Source organism: Stigmatopora argus, chromosome 4 (genome assembly GCF_051989625.1).
Source record: "Stigmatopora argus isolate UIUO_Sarg chromosome 4, RoL_Sarg_1.0, whole genome shotgun sequence".
NCBI lineage: Eukaryota > Metazoa > Chordata > Actinopteri > Syngnathiformes > Syngnathidae > Stigmatopora > Stigmatopora argus.
The window spans coordinates 8,171,811-8,188,496 of NC_135390.1; the positions used below are offsets into that span (position 1 = coordinate 8,171,811).

Sequence of the window (16,686 nt, forward strand, 5' to 3'; positions counted from 1 at the left end):
TTTCCGGGCTGGATAACTCGAAGGAGCGCCTGGGTTCTCGACGGTTTCGACGACTAACCCTCTGAAAGAGACATCTGGGGTCATATCTGGTAAGTCCATTTTTTTTAAATGTGACTCGCGTCCAGGGGACTGCGACACGTGTCCAGGGGACTGCGACACGCGTCCAGGGGACTGCGTTACAAACCCTGGGTATACTAGTCGCTGCCAGGTAACGAGACAGAGCATGAGTCTATAAAACTTGGGGCAGTTCGGGGTGTCCTGTGCCGTGGTCCGGAAAGGTACAAATATAACTCTGACAGTATATCAAGCTAGGGTATACATTTGTGTTGCGTGTGTTACGTGTTGCGTGTGTTACGTGTGTCCTTCCGCGGAAAAGAAATTTGATAACTGATAACTGAGTGCACGCGAGCTCCATCCAAAGATGGGCAGCTCAAATATCAAAGAATGGGGATTTTGAAATTTGTTGAAAATCAAAGCGCTACAAGGGTTAAACACCTAAATTTATGGATAAACAAATATGGGTTTGCTGGCCAGCTTAAATATGCATGAAATATTAAAACCTGCGGGATAAAATACGCACTAAGCATAGAAGTAATCTATATATAATATGTGAAGGGAGACACAAGCGACACGGCTTGTTCCACAGATACTAATTATTGTTTTTGATGACGAGGCGGGGAAAGGCAAAACGTGCTGTTTTGGAAATGATACCTAGCGGGAATATTTTGGTTAACAGAAATACAAAACAGCAAATTAAATGTTTAGCGGGATTGCCAAAACTGCGTTTTTTTTTGGTTTGTTTTTTTGTCATACTCTAAACTTGCCAAATAATGTGTTGATTGGGGGAAGCGCTCTGTTTTGGTGCGGCTGATTTGATGGTGTTGGACATTATAATACAGTATAGTATGCGCGCGGACCGCACAAGCGACTCACAGGAGGTGAAACATTGTGCGCAGAAAGAAAAAGAGGTCGCTTAGGAATGTCAACATTGATAAGCTGCTTCTGCAGCGAGCGTAGGTCACAGTCAGCGCGCTTCCGTTTAAACATTTCAGAATAAGAACAAAACATGGTCTACAAGGGATGCAGGGTTTCCGCGATGATCTTCGCATTCATTTTTGGGATTTAATCAGAAATGTCTTTCGAGGTGATAGAAAATCTGTTTGGCAAAGATTGATTTGGTAAAAGCTTTGGAATTGGGAATAATACTATTATTATTATTTTATTTTTTGTTTTGTGAAGTTCAAAGGGCTCTTGATTGAAGAGAGCTAGTTTTGGAGGATAAAACGATATTATTACAGTTTTTGAATGGTTGGTTTGTTCAAAATACTTCAATATAGGTGATTGGCTGGTTTAAAGAAAAATGAATGGAATTTTGTTTTTGGGTTTTTTACAATATTATGGCATATTGGTTACAATTTGTGGGTCCTTTATTAAGCATTGAAAATTGTAATTAGGAAATGCCTAGTAAAAGGTGGATTTCTCTAATTTAATTGTAGATTTTTCTTGTGGTAACAGGGAGCTATAAGAAATGGCTCTTATCTTAAGTAAACATAGTATGGGGTGATTTGCAATTTATGTCTTAGGTATTAAGAGTTATTTGGTTGTTAAAGAAATCAGACATGAAATTAACAATGCGGAAATGAGAAATTTCATGGCATTCGTCCAAATTGTTAGGTAAATTGAACCTGGCTGGGGTAGATAAGATAATTGGTTAAGGATAGGCATAGTTTCCCTAGAAGAAACATGGAGCGCCTTTAGGTGCACAAAACGCGTTCCTTGTTTGACCTGAAGGGGAAAATGCTTTGGTATAGGTCATATTGATGACTATTGGGACGTTATTACTGCCTATTGCTTTAGGGGCATACAAATTAAGAATTTAGCCAAAACTTACTGCATTGCAATTATGGGGTTAATACACCTGAATGTTACGGTGATAACGATTGGCAATAACAAGCTTAGATAAAGGGGAATATCTACAACAAATTCAGGTGGGGCCTTTCATGGTGTGAACCAAGTGATGAAATAATGTCTATGTTTTAAAAAATAACATCTCCAAATTATAAAATATCAACCTTGGAGAAATGCTTTAAGTAGATGGGTTGACTAGAATGGGCAAAATTCGATAACATTGAAAGGGGGTGTAACTTAATCCATAACATGGAGATAAAGTTTTTACAAACGGTTAAAATACTAAAAGGGTGTGTGTGTGTTTCAATGTGTCACAACTTTTCCGTTATTGCATTATTGGCGAATAGATAGTTAATCACAGCCACTCGCTTGGCAGTCTACATGAACAAATTTCTATTTTTAGATATGTGGCATGTGGATCTAATACATTAATTATCTAGTTTCTTCAGGCATCAATTTTGCGGTTCGAGGGTCTACTAATGCGGAGTGGATCCAGACCTTCCGGAGTGTGGAGTATTCCTGGTGTCCTCAAGAATTCGTAGGTTTTCGCTGGGTACTCCAGTTTTACTCCAACAAACCAAAATTATGGATAATTGGGGGAGCACTCAAAGCAAATTCCTTGATTATGAGTGCGAGCGTGGATGAGTGTCTGTCTTTTGTGTTTTAATTGGCTGGCCACCAAGATATATCAATATTCTAATATCAAGGTGGAATATTTCTGAAATCGCTGATAAGCCTTTCGAGGACGGCGGTGGCAGAGTAGGACAGAAACTAAAAAAAATAAAAAAAAAAATAAAAAAATAAAAAAAAAAAAAAAAAAAAAAAATAAAAATAAAAAAAATTGGTTACTGTTGATGGAAAATGCAGCTAATACTATAAATCAAACCTGGATAACATGTATTGTGCCCCGCCCTCTCTTACGAGCAGTACCCGCGCAAATTACTCCTGATTGTGTAATGGAGATAATGACAAATGAAAATGTAAGTTTTTAAATCATTTTACCTGCTTAAAACCTTACAGGGCATGGTCTGAAGCTGGAGGCGATAAATGAGACGTGGTGTGCCCACGTCCTAAAACCGACTACACCCTGGTACCACGTTCTGACCTATGATGGTGGTGGGGTGGAAATAAATTATACGACTCCTGCCAAAATGACAGCAGGACTTTGTGCCTTGGTCTCACTGCTGTTACCAGTGTCTGTTTTTCCATCTACAGTAGAGGAGATACAATTGGCTGCACAGAAATCCGGTATGATGGCGGGCCCCTCGCGATGGCGTCGATCGGCATGGAGAGAGGGTGATCCGACATACATTGATGCGATTGGCATCCACGGGGCGTACCAGATGAGTATAAGTTGGCTAATCAGATCGCAGCAGGTTGGGAGTATATTTTTCTTTTAACTACTCCAAACAAAAATGTTGATTGGATAAATTACCTGCATTACAATGTCCAAAAACTTGGAAATTATACTGAACAGGGATTTGTGGCGATAAAGGAACAACTGGCAGCCACTAGTCTGATGGCGTTCCAGGATCGTGCAGCGGTTGAAATGCTTCTTGAAGGAGCAGGGGGCGTATGCAACGTTTGAAAATGTTGCACTCAACAACACGCCCCCACTGGGTCCCACACCAGGGCCAACGATGGCCTGCAGACCCTAAACCGCAAGATGAAAAAGCATCCTGGAGTAGAATAATGTCCGCTGACAGATTTGTGGCCTCACTAATAATGATTTGGCCTAATTTGTGGTAGCCCTTTTTGCTACGATTTTGACATTATGTGGGTGTTGTATTATTCCCTGCTTAAGATCTTTGATGAGCCGACTTATAACCGCTGCGATTGCCCCTACAAATTCTAAATTGCATGAATTATATCCTCTGTTGATGAGACATACTGAGGGAAGCAGTGAATTTCAAGAGCATGGTAGTTCCGAGGATGAAAAATGATGGCGAAAATGATTTTGTTTTCTGCTTTCAGACCTGCCGAACGAGTAGGGCCTAAGCGGGTCAAATTAAAACAGCCAACGGAGATATCCCTCTCTTCTTGGATTTGCCATAAAATAAATAACGAACATATAATAAAAAAGGGGGGAATGTTGGGTTAATTCTGGGATGTTACTATATGTTCATTTGGAATTAATGGAATAAAGCTGAAAGGAAGTTTTATTAAGGAGATCATGTGCAAATTTATAATATAGGGGGGAATGTTGGGGTAATCATTATTATAAATGTGTTTGCAATGAATATAAAGCCTTATAATATACATGCTTACTATATTAATCAATATATTTGCTTATTAGGAATAGTAATGCTCATCCTAAATGTGTAACTATATTAAACAATATAGTTATATGTGTTGATCGCTTTCAACGAAGACAAACGCTTACGCCAAGGTCGCTCTCCAGGACAGCTGGGTCCAGCGAGAGATACAAGTTCGAAAGGACATAAAACAATCCACTGAGTTCTTGCTCCGAGGACTGATTACTGGAAGATACGCCTCGACCTCTTCCCCAGATGCGAGTTCAACAGGGAAGATCGGTGAAGGACGCTTAAATTGTTGTTGGCTCAACGGATGGCTATCAATCAACTTGTATATTGTTTTTCCTTTGTGACGCTTGATATGGAATTGTTTTGTTTCTTGCTTACGCAAATGGAATCGATAACCTTGTAATTGTTTTGATTTGAAGCCTTAAATGGGCAGGACATAATGCCGCTCTTTAGAATAATCTTGGGTGGGGCGAGCTGCCGGATGTATTCTCTTCTTGCAAGAATTAAAAGCCTTAAATGGGCAGGACATAATGCCGCTCTTTAGAATAATCTTGGGTGGGGCGAGCTGCCGGATGTATTCTCTTCTTGCAAGAATTAAATGTGATGTGACTACAGATGCCTTTTTTATTGAAAGCTGAATTGGAAAAACCTAAGGATAAACCTACAATTGGATGAACCTAACAGCTTCCAAAAACATTTTCCAGAACAGCTTTTGCAGGAAAAGGAAGTGCTTCAGAAAGTAATATGAATGGAATGCTATTGCCATAATTTTGTATGTTTCATCAGAAGAAAGCCAATTTGGTACAAACTGATATGTATTACTCACATTTATACTTTTACCATAAGTTTGCCTTCACTCACATTAATCATTTATCATGTTTGTATTGTCACTTGAATGACGCATGTATTCACATTTATATCTAACTTTTTTATGTTTAATGCCTAAATCCTTGTAGTTCCTAAACACAGTACTCCCATTATTCTGCAATTTAACCACGTATTTTAGGCCTCATAATTCTTCCTTGTGAGCTCTGGTTGTCTCTGGCTTGAGACAGGGAGGGATGGGACCTACTGGCCCTGGACTTAGTACCTGGGTTCATGAGTAGGATGCCATTATTAATCTCAAGCATTTGAGTGATAGGACAGTTTAATTGCCAAGACCTGCTAGCAGTGAAAAACACCTCCTTATTTGGACATTCGATCCTAAATTGAAACATCTCCTTAATATTTAAATTAACGCCCACTTTTTCCTGCTAGAAATGAGATATATACTGGAGTCATGTGTGAAATGGTGTTTTCTCCTTCATTAAAGCCTTGCTATATGTTTGAACGCAGCTTGAGTCTCTCAGTTTTAGTTTTAGTTTTTTTCAGCAGCAAAACCTCCAGCAAAGAAAACAAATACAAGGTGTTGTGAGAACGAGGTCAAAGACAAACGCTAACAATATACTATATAGTACTGATTGCAAGGATGAGTGTTACAGGAGATGAATGAATGAATCCAATTTGCATTCTTACCCTAAAAACTGTACTAGTGTTGAAATTAATACGCTTCAATAAATAATTTAATAAATAAAATGTCAGTTACAAAAGGTCAAGTCCCATTGCCAATGTTCTCTAATGCAAAGTAACTAAGTTAGAGACAAAACATAAAGAGGTCAACAAAGGAGCCATACCTTCAGAAGACAAAAATGACAGTAATATAATATAATAATATAATTGTCCACATTTACCGGTATTCCCAAGCACGGTGAAAGACTTCATGCCAAGTAGATAAGTTAGTACGACAGAACTTTTGTCTTAATTGTATATGAAAAGCAGGCTCCAAAGAGAGTTTTTTCCCTTTATCCTAAATTGTTAAAGCCGAACACATGGACACAATTAGCTTATGTTTCACCCACATCAAGACATTTTCTTTGCTCATACCATTCAAATGACTCATTCGTCTGCAGTGATATTTGAAACTCATTGAGTGATCTGAATCTAAATAGTAAATGCAAATGCATTATCAGGTAAAAGAAGTCTGACATGCTGAAGTGCAGTCCTGCTTCTGGGAAGTAACACGGTGGTGATGGTGGGGGTGCATGCCACTTACTAGAATCATGAGGCAATAAAAGCTGTGATGTTTAACTTGGAATGTACTTCATACAAAGCTAAAGGCCACATACTTCTCTTTTCTACATTTTATCCTCCTCGAGACAGCTGAGAGCAAAAGAGATAAAAACATATCCCCACCAGTGGCGGGCGGTGCATTTTCTGGTAGCGCCTTCAACGTATCAATCCAACCCTCAAAAACTATTTTATGGCTATAAAACCTCTACTGCAGCTACAGCTGCGACACATAAAAAATAATCAATAAATTAATGCACAAAAATTGGGTAAAATCCACTTCCTAGCAGCATTTCATGATTAAATACAAATACTGGAGCTTTTCAGACATTAAAACCAGGCCAGGGGGAGATTTTCCCAGGAGAAGACAGCGATGAACGTCAATTGCGTACGGGCAAACATTGCCCGAAAATGGGGTAAAGTCCAGCCGAAAACAGCATTTATTGATTAAATACAAATACTGGAGCTTTTTAGACATCAGAACCGGGCCCGGAGTATCATTTCCCCGGTAAAAAGACAGCGATGAATGTCGATACGTCCATACGTGAAATGACAAAAAATGCACTAAAATACTAAAATTAGGTAAAATCCACTTCCTAGCATCATTTATTGATTGAATACAAATACTGGAGCTTTTGAGACATTACAACCAGGCCAGGGGGGTGATTTTTCCCAGGAAAAGACAGCAATGGATGTCAATGGTGAAACGCCAAAAATTAAACTGGGGTAAAATCCACTTCCTAGCAGCATTTTGTGATTAAATACAAACACTGGAGCTTTTCAGATATCAGAACTTGGCCCACAATTGAAATATTATTTAGGAATATGGCCATATTTTACTCACCAAAAATCATTTTTACACAATATCCATCCTCCTTTCTTTCTTCCTTCTTTCCTATCGCCATCGAAGCTAATGATGAAAGTCGAGCCTGTCCTGTCATATTTCTGGCATAGTCCGTTTTGAAAATGGCTTTAAATCAAAACAACAATATACTATTTGCTTGTGGAGCTAAGTTAGCACACTGAAAGTGCCGCACACACCATATTCCCGGCTGTAACAGGCTTGCTAGCTTCGGAGTTGACCGCCCTTTCTTAATAATGTCCTTTTTTTTTTTTGAAAAGTCCGTCTGGAAAATAGCTTTGTGAGAGAAATCTGCAACAGAATTCATTTGTTTTTGCCACTGTCGGCTATGTGGGTGGAGTTTGCGATCTCTGCCTACTAGCCAATCATAGTTTGTGAAAGCAATGACATGACCCAGCCAGCAAAATGCTAACGCCTATGAAAAATCATTGTGGGGTTGCCAACTCGAAATCTGATTGGTTAAAAGCAACAGTCTTGTTTAATGCAGCAGACCCCGCAAGAACTGATTGTAAAGGCTTTGAGGCAGATCTGATCTGGCAACAAATAATGGCTGAAATGTGATTGGTTAAATGCTTCAATATGAAAACACACATCTGGAAGCAGTGCAACCAGGGGGAAAAGCAATGAAAGGAAGCTAACAGACCATTTGGAATAATAAGTATTGATGGACAAAATATAATATGATTCAGATATTTCTTAGGCCAGCAGAGAAGGCCTTGAAGGCCCTGACGGCCCGCCACTGATGCCCACAGACAATATATCTGTGAAATCAGGTGCCTCTATTAATTATTGACAAACTTTGGAGGATTAAACTGGACAAGAGTTCACCATGGAGTCCAAACTATGTGTTGTACGGCAATTAAATATTGGTAAGGGTTTTACGATATACCATAAATGTCCAATTTCTCATAGTGAGATGCGAGTTGAATTTAATTGAATGTCTTTCAACTTAAGTAAATTCAGGTGTGAAAATCTCTAACCTCCCCATGGTTGGTCCACCTGTGTGGATTTTGCATGTTCTCCTTGGGCCCACGTGGGTTTTCTCCGAGTTCTCCGGTTTCCTCCCACATTCCAAAGAAATGCATGGTAGGCTGATTGGACACTCTAAATTGTCCCTAGGTATGAGTGTGAATGTGAATGGCTATTAGTTTCCTTGGCTGGCCACCAATTCAGGGTGTCCCCCGCCTCTGGCCCGAAGTCAGCTGGGATAGGCTCCAGCACCCCCCACGACCCTAGTGAGATAAAGCAGTTCAGAAAATGAGATGAGATGAGATTGGCCTATGACAAGGAGAATTTTTATAGTGAAATCCTGCACTTCATATTTATGTCTGCGGGAGAGTTACCCTGTGTTGTAGAAAGACCCCAAAAGGCAATATCCAGTACTCCAGCTTTTAAAAAAACTTCCAGAGCTTCATTTGCAAAACCTGGAGATTGACCCTTAGTTTGAGCATTGGCAAAGTTGACTGACATTTGAAATACATATTTACCGGCGTTGCATGTGTCTCTTAACTTTTGATCATGAGTGAACACACTTATGTTTGCCCACCCAACTAACATCCCACTCTTGTTTACTACTAATGTAATGATGTACTGATGCATTCCGGTGACGCATGATGTGGCTTCAATTTGGCACATTTGCTGATGGAAAGCTAACTAGTAGTTGCGAAGCGCGCCAACTGAACTGACATGTAACAGCACCAGCATTTCAGTTGAAACGGAGGAGTATTAGAGAGTACAGGAGTGTTACAGGAGATGAATGAATGAATCCAATTTGCGTTCTTACCCTAAAAACTGTACTAGTGTTGAAATTGATTTGCTTCAATAAATAATTTAATAAATAAAATGTCAGATACAAAAGGTCAAGTCCCATTGCCAATGTTCTCTAATGCAAAGTAACTAAGTTAGAGACAAAACATAAAGAGGCCAACGAAGGTACCATACCTTCAGAAGACAAAAATGACAGTAATACAATATAATTGTCCACATTTACCCGTATACCCAATACTCAAGACTTCATGCCAAGTATATAAGTTAGCACAAAGGAACTTTTATCTTAATTGTATAAGAAAAGCAGGCTCCAAAGAGAGTTTTTTTCCCTTACTCCTCAATTGTTAAAGCCGACCACATGGATGCAATTAGCTTATGATTCACCCACATCAAGACATTTTCTTTCCTCATACCATTGAAATGAGTCTTTGGTCTGCAGTGATGTTTGAAACTCATTAAGTGATCTGAATCTAAATACTAAATGCCTAAATCCTTGTAGTTCCTAAACACAGTACTCCATTGTTTTTCAATTTAACTACGTAGCTTAGGCCTCATAATTCTTCCTTGTGAGCTCTGGTTGTCTCTGGCTTGAGACAGGGAGGGATGGGACCTACTGGCCCTGGACTTGGTACCTGCGATCATGAGTAGGATGCCATTAATTATTTTGGGAAATCCCACGAGATTCCCACAGGATTCCCGAGACCTGCGGCAATCAATATTTTATTACTCGTGTGATTAGAGTAAGAATAAAAAAATCTAAAAAAAGAGTGTGGTAAACAACCCAGAGGACTGAAGCTCAATTTTTGTAGTTTTATTTTCATGGGCCAACACTGTCTTGACCTGATTTGGCATGTCAAAACAACTACACATTCCAATATCCCAACCTTTTGACTTCTGGGAACTAGTGGAAGAGTGGCCTCAAGGACAAAACACAACAACATGGCAAACAGTGGAGGAAATTAAAGCATAAAGAAAGAGCTACCTTGAAAAGGTGCTTCTACGGGGACATGCTTAACATATGGAATGTTTTATAAAAATGTATTGAGTTGTGTTTAACAGGCGACTTTAAAGTTTTTAATTTTGTCATTCTAATTTCAGTTTCCTTTGTGTTGAGGGGAAAAATGTATTCAAATATAATAATTAATCATTTTCTATAGGGGAGGCAAACCTTAAATATCCACATCACCTAGCTGTACTATGGTTAGCTAATGTATGTAAAGAGGCAGCTCTTGGGGGTTATCACGCAAAGGTTACAGATTTACCTTGTAAACAAATGACAATGGCAAAGAGGACTTTCACTGCATGTTTTCTCTACAAATGTAGTGTGCTCAAGGAGACAAATACTGATAACGATTTGTTTTGGAAGGAAACAGCTAGACCGATAAGAAAGGCAGGATGAGTGGCTGGTATTATTCGTCAGATGATTTACCATTTGCTTACAGCAGGAAGGCATTGACTAATATGAAATCATTCATAGAATCTGTTATTTAAAATCATCTTTACATTTAATACAACGTGATGATAAGTATGTGTTGAATATTTGTGTTTTATTCATGTGCAGTTGTACCTCTACCTACGAATGCGTCAATATACGAAATACTCAGGTTACAAAAAGCCTTGATGGGAAACATTTTGTTCTAAGAAACGAAAACAATCTTAACTGCGGAGCATCAAATGAAATCAAACACTCCCTAAACATAGATACACTTCCTATATGTTTTCTTTTTAAATTGTCTATCCCGGGATGGGATAGCAAAAGGTCTGGGCACTTTGATGAATTTTTCTGAGTATGTGTAACACAATTTTAAATTGTGTGTTTACATGTGTTTGTACATGTGTTTACTCAGCTGCCACTCACAAATTTTACCCCATTTGAAAATGTCTTCATATTTCTTATTAACTTTAATGGCATAATAAATATTTTTCTTTCTTTTTTGCATACATACATCCCTACATTTGCATATGTATTTCATAAAAAATGTATATTCTTTTATAATTTCTAAAGGGTTTAGGGGTAGTGAAGAGAAATATTTCTTATAATTACATGTTTTGTTTGATTGCTTTAAAATAATGTGTACCTGTAGGCATGTCTTTTAGCCATCTTTTTGTTTGAAGTCGGGACGTCTGTGGGATTTACCATTGTTTGTTGGCTGTGTAGGTAAAACAAGGTTTTTACATAACTAATTAGGCAGGGGGTGGCCAATAGGAAGGAATGGTGGTGTTCTTCCTGACTGTTGAGTTTGGCAAGGGAAGATCGCACCTTTTGTTCCCAACTTTCTCCTTTTTTGTGAAGGCTTGCTACAGACATGCCTTTTGTTAACACTTACTTGCAAACAAGCAAGTTGTGTATTGGCAGAGACAGGATAAAAAGGGAGAAGGGGACTGGAGTCGGGGAGTTGTTGTTTTTCTTTGCCTGGCCGGAGAGTTTTGAAGTCTCAGAGCTCAGCCGGTTTTTTTTTTATTTGTGCTTTTCCCCTATTTTTTTTTTAAATTACATGATTTTGTTTAAATCAATATATGGTCTTTGAATGAAGTTAGTACCTTCTTCTGTCCACTTAAGAGAATGAAAGAATATACAGTTAGAAGACACCGGTCCGGCTGTCTAATGGAGCACACACAAAAAATAGCATCTTCTACAGTAGTATCAAAGATTGTGAACGAATTACGGGACCTCAATGTAAAATATGCTTCTACTTATGAGTATAAGTCACAAAACCACTTGTGGAACAAATTAATTTCATAAGTAGAGGTACTACTTTAGATAAAATTGTTGACAATAACCACCTTCAATTCAAGCATTATAATTAAAATGAAAAATACAGCATGCATTCAAGTGTTTGTGTCTTCTAAGTCAGAGTAAGCGCCAATTTTAGTTTTTGGGCTGATAAAGTGGCATCATGGTTTTGTTTTGGGTGAAAATTGCAAAATTGAACAGTGGGTAGGTGTAAATAAGAATGACTTTAACTCACATTAATTGAGTAGATAAGAGCAGCGAGTCCAAGGGGCAGGCAGCAGCACAGCATGGTGAAGATGGAATAGCACATGTAGTCCTTCACGGGGTTCTCCAGCGGCCCTCGGATCACCGAATGTTGGAAGGTGACCGCACCGGGTTGGGGTGGGTACTGTTGACCCACCGTGTACTGCTGCTGTCCGTTCACAGCACCGCCATAGGCGGGTGGGTATGCAGACTCCTACGAGTGCCACAAACAGAACCTTAATCTGGATATCCAGTCTTAAAATATAGATGACAGATGTGACAGGCCGGCACTAATTTGTGTACTTCATAATCACGATTGAGGAATTTACATTGCCTGAAATTCACAATGCAAATAACTAAAGGCCCACCCAATGGTGCAACGGTTCTTCCACCTCTTTTCAGTTTGGGCAGTCTGGGTTCGATTCCTACTTGGTGGCAGTGTGATTGTGAGTGGTTGTCCATTTCATTGTGTCCTGTGATTGCCTGGCAACTAACCTGCTGGCTGGCATCAACAAGAGACTCCCCCCCCCACACGACTCTTGTGTGGTTAAGTGGGACGGATGATGACGAAATGAAATAACTAAAGGTGGTTTAAAAAATTCCCCTAAATCAGTGGTCTCCAAACTATTCCACAAAGGGCCGCAGTGGGTACGGGTTTTCATTCCAACCGAGAAAGAGGACACTTTTTCACCAATCTGGTGTCCTACAAGTGCAATCAGTGGATTGCAGTCAGGTGCTTCTTGTTTTCTGCTGAAATCTCATTTGTCAAACTGTCTGAGCTGGATCGGTTGGAACAAAAACCTTCACCCACACCGGCCCTCGAGGACCGGTTTGGGGCCTAAATTGTCCATACATTCAACTTCAGCAGGCCTAATCCTGATGAGGGTCTGGGGAGGCTTCCCCAGTTGAGAATGTGCAGGGCGCAGCGCACACTCTGAAATGGTTGCCGGCCAACCAAAGGGCACAAACAGACAAACAAGCATTCACACTTACAGAACCTGCAGTGTGTTCAAATAGTTTAGCATACTTTTTTGGTGGAATGTAGGAGGGAACTGGAGTACAGATAGAGCCTGGTTGGAAACTTTCATCTCAAAATAAGAGTTTGATGTGGGAACCAGTTTGCCACTGTGACTCTAACAGTTATGTAAATACTGTTGAAGAGATAAAAACATGGGTGAATGATTCAGAAACCCACCCTAAATTAGTTTTTTTTAAACGACGCTATGACTACATTAGATGACTTGAAGCTCAGAAATGTCAATTTGGCATCCAAACACCCCCTTTAAAACTAACCAAAACAGTTCCTTCCAAGAGTTGCACATTTTGTCAACAAGCTCCATACATCACATCTGTCACTCAGTGGCTGCCCTTTTTACGGGAGTTTTTATTTTTCATTCATTCATTTTCTCGTTATCTATTCTAGTTTATCCAGGGTTGGGGGAATGGTGGGGGTGCAGGTTAATCCCAAGTAACTATGGGCATTTTTAGTCACATTTATTGTTGATGGCCATTGTTCCCTTTATTTAAATTGGATTGATCAGGAAAGGCTAGGGGGTGACTCAATGATCTTCTGATCACCAAACACCTTCCTGACCACTCAGCTACTGCATAGCTAAACCAGGGAAGAGGAGTCGGCAGGATTGTAATAGAATTTCTGTTTTATCATTGTTTATTGATGGAGACACTTTGTGGTCTGATAACAAGTGGATGCTGTCTTTAGAGAGCCATGTTGCAATCCCACTTCCTCCTCCATGTATGCCGGATTTCACAACTCCCTTAGCTGTCCTCTTTCTAGTTTCGTTGTATTTAACATTTAACATCATGTAGAAGCAATCACAACACTGGAATTTATTCTGAGTTACTAACATTTTGAAATTTGAATGACAAATATTTCCAATAAACCACAGAATATTCATTTGTATTTTAAATTCAAAACACAGAATCAGAAAAATCACATAACCACTCATTAATTTTCAATACCGTGTAACCTCGCAAGGGTTGTGGGAGTTTCCGGGAGCAGCGGACTTTGGTCGAAAGGCAGACTACACCCTACATTGGTCGCCAGTCAGTCGTAGGGCTTCTAAAATCATCTGCCCACACAATTGCTGATTAAGGGCAAGATGTATGTTTAAAAACTCAGATTGCTTTACAAACGAGCTTCACTTTTACAAAATGACTCTTTCTTCAAATTCATATTCAGGTTGATTTCAACAAACTGTCCAAAGAAGACTGTGAAAATGGCGTGGTCACAAAATTGACGAAGAGATGTACTAAAACGTCTACTTTCATTTCTATTAGTATCCTTGCCAGGATCAATCCAAATTAAAGTGCGTAGTACACACAAAAAAATAGCAGGAACCAAAGATGCAGTACAGACGCTCCCCTACTTACGAACATTCAACTTACGAACAACGGTACATACGAACATGTCTGCAAATTGCGTTTAAGTCCAAAAATGTTCGCAAGTCCAATTTTGTATTTCGCCTTTTTTGGAGTAGTACTTCTTTCCGCCGCTAATACCGACGCCTGGCGCTGTGAGAGCTCAGCTCACCCAGCATCTACCTTCTTCTTCGTTGCAATGCGGAAGTGCGTGAATGTATCTCCAGTGTGCAACGAACCTTTTTCATTTGTATCATTAAATATCTCATGCATCCAATATTGAATATGGTTGGTAAAAAGCTAAAGGCTTCTATTGAGGGAGTTGCAAGGAAGAGGCAAGCCATTTCATTTGAAACGAGTGGCAATAATAACGAAGCTTGATGCGCGTGAGAGTGGTGAGCGTTTCACGGGCATTGAATCGTTCCACCGTCAGTACCATTTATAAACAGAAAGATCGAGCAGCAGGACCCAAATATTGAACGTTGCACAAAGTTTGCAAATCAATTGAATGATGCCATACAGTGCTACCAAATCATTTATGATGAAAAAAAAGAAGAAAACTGTGCAATCGTCATTAGGTTGCTTCTTTTGGCCAGTTTCTAATACATAAATCTCTCTCTCTCTCTACAGTACTGTACATATTCTCTCCATTTTATTAAATGTTTTTTTTTTCAGTACAAACCAATGCGTGTTACTTATACAAGCCTTAAACATACAAATGCACTTATATAAACCTTCAATATACTTATATCGGCCTTAAACATAAATTATAATACAAAATATAGCACTGAATCAACTTACAAACAAATTCAACTTATGAACAATCGCTCGGAACCAATTGCGTTCGTAAGTAGGGGAGCGTCTGTATTGCCTCTGCACCAAGCAAACAAGCCGAGTTCGGACAAATGTGACTTCTTTAAAGCAGTATGCTTAGTATTTTATTGTTTATTTTTGTTTTTGTTTGCAACAACAACAACAAAATCCTCTGAAATGAATGTGTGAATAATTATGTTTTTTGGTTACAATACAAAATTATGGCACAGCAACAAAAAAAACACTCAAAGCTAATGTGTTTAGTTTCAGAACTACAAACTATACTGTAATTCAAATTACTATATATTACTATACCACTAAATGTATATGCTTTTGAAGTGACATGTATTAGGAATTTATACTGCGTTACGTTTTACAGTCATGGCGCAGAATTTATTTTTCAGTAATTTACTTGTTTGTTGTTGCAAGTTAATGAGTGTAATTGTTGTTTACAGGAAACTATTTGGGTTGTTTTTTAATGTATTTTTTAACAGTGTATGTATATACAAAGGAAAGTGAGCAGCTGGAAAACAACTTCAATATGTCCTGTATATAATAACAATAAAATGATTTGAATCATTTGAAAGAAGCACTTAATTCAAATCAATAACAGTCAATAAAATAAAATACTGTAGATAAAGATTACGTGTTTGACGTGAAATCGTTGAAGGGTCTAAACTTTGTTAAATTAAATTTGAATAACGATCACTCGTTTTTTTTTTAAAAAAATCAGTAATTACATATAGGCCTACACTATTAAAGAAATTTAGAGAGAAGGAGAAAAAAATATAACAAATTGAAGCAAAAGTTTACCTGCGGATATGGAGGGTAGAGACCCGGTACAGGATGGTGGAGGTAAGCCGGGCCAGGCAGCGGGTATCCCGGGTGGGGATTGTCCCGGTAGGCCGGTGGAGGCGCTTGGCCCATGGAAGACTTCTCATTAGTCCATTCCTTCTGGGGGGCAGTGGGGTCCATAATGATCTTTTAATAGAAAGGAGGGGAAACAAGCCGCGTATGCCGATAACAAACGCAAAAATGTTTTGTTTGAATTTGTTCAGGCAGTGGATTCCAAGTTGGTTGAATTTGGGGACTTGACAAATTGGGATGTAGAGGGTGGATTTGCGATGGTGACAAATTTCCCAAAGAACGCGGTTGTTTCCGCTCGAGCCTTTCGAAATAAAAGCTAAGTAAGTGGAAATGGAACTGTGCAAACCAAAATGGATATTTTTGCCTCTCATTGTATTTATTTAAATTTTAGAGTATAATTGGGGATTCGGATAAGATTTTTAGGATTAAGGAGTAGGTTGTGTGACGAAATTTGTCATTCTCTCTCTACAGTATATTCGTCGATTAAAGTATTGCTAGAGTTTTCTCATTTGCTTTGTTTTGCTGCCATCTTATGACTGGTTTCAAAATTCCGAGGAGTTTGGTCCCCTGTAATGTAATACCAATTTGTGGCAGTAGATGGCGGTACCTGCTCCTCAGACAACCGCTTTGGTTTATAGCAGGGGTAGGGAACCTATGGCTTGGGAGCCACATGTGGCTCTTTTGATGGGTGCATATGGCTCTAAGCTAAAACATGGAAACCGGTGGTGAGAGAAAAGAGTCCC

The 16,686-nt window shown here is 39.1% G+C and overlaps 1 protein-coding gene across 1 annotated transcript in view; it reads right to left on the bottom strand.

Annotated features, from left to right (window-relative positions):
* LOC144073310 (uncharacterized) overlaps positions 1 to 16,211 on the bottom strand; it is a 29,300-nt gene extending 13,089 nt beyond the window's left edge. The window contains exons 1-2 of the mRNA XM_077599035.1: positions 15,890 to 16,211; positions 11,877 to 12,098 (exon numbers count right to left, since the gene is read on the bottom strand). Coding sequence (XP_077455161.1) covers positions 11,877 to 12,098; positions 15,890 to 16,051 — 384 coding nt within the window. The 5' untranslated portion in view covers positions 16,052 to 16,211. The remainder of the gene's footprint in view (positions 1 to 11,876; positions 12,099 to 15,889) is intronic.
* Between the last annotated feature and the right edge of the window lie 475 nt (positions 16,212 to 16,686).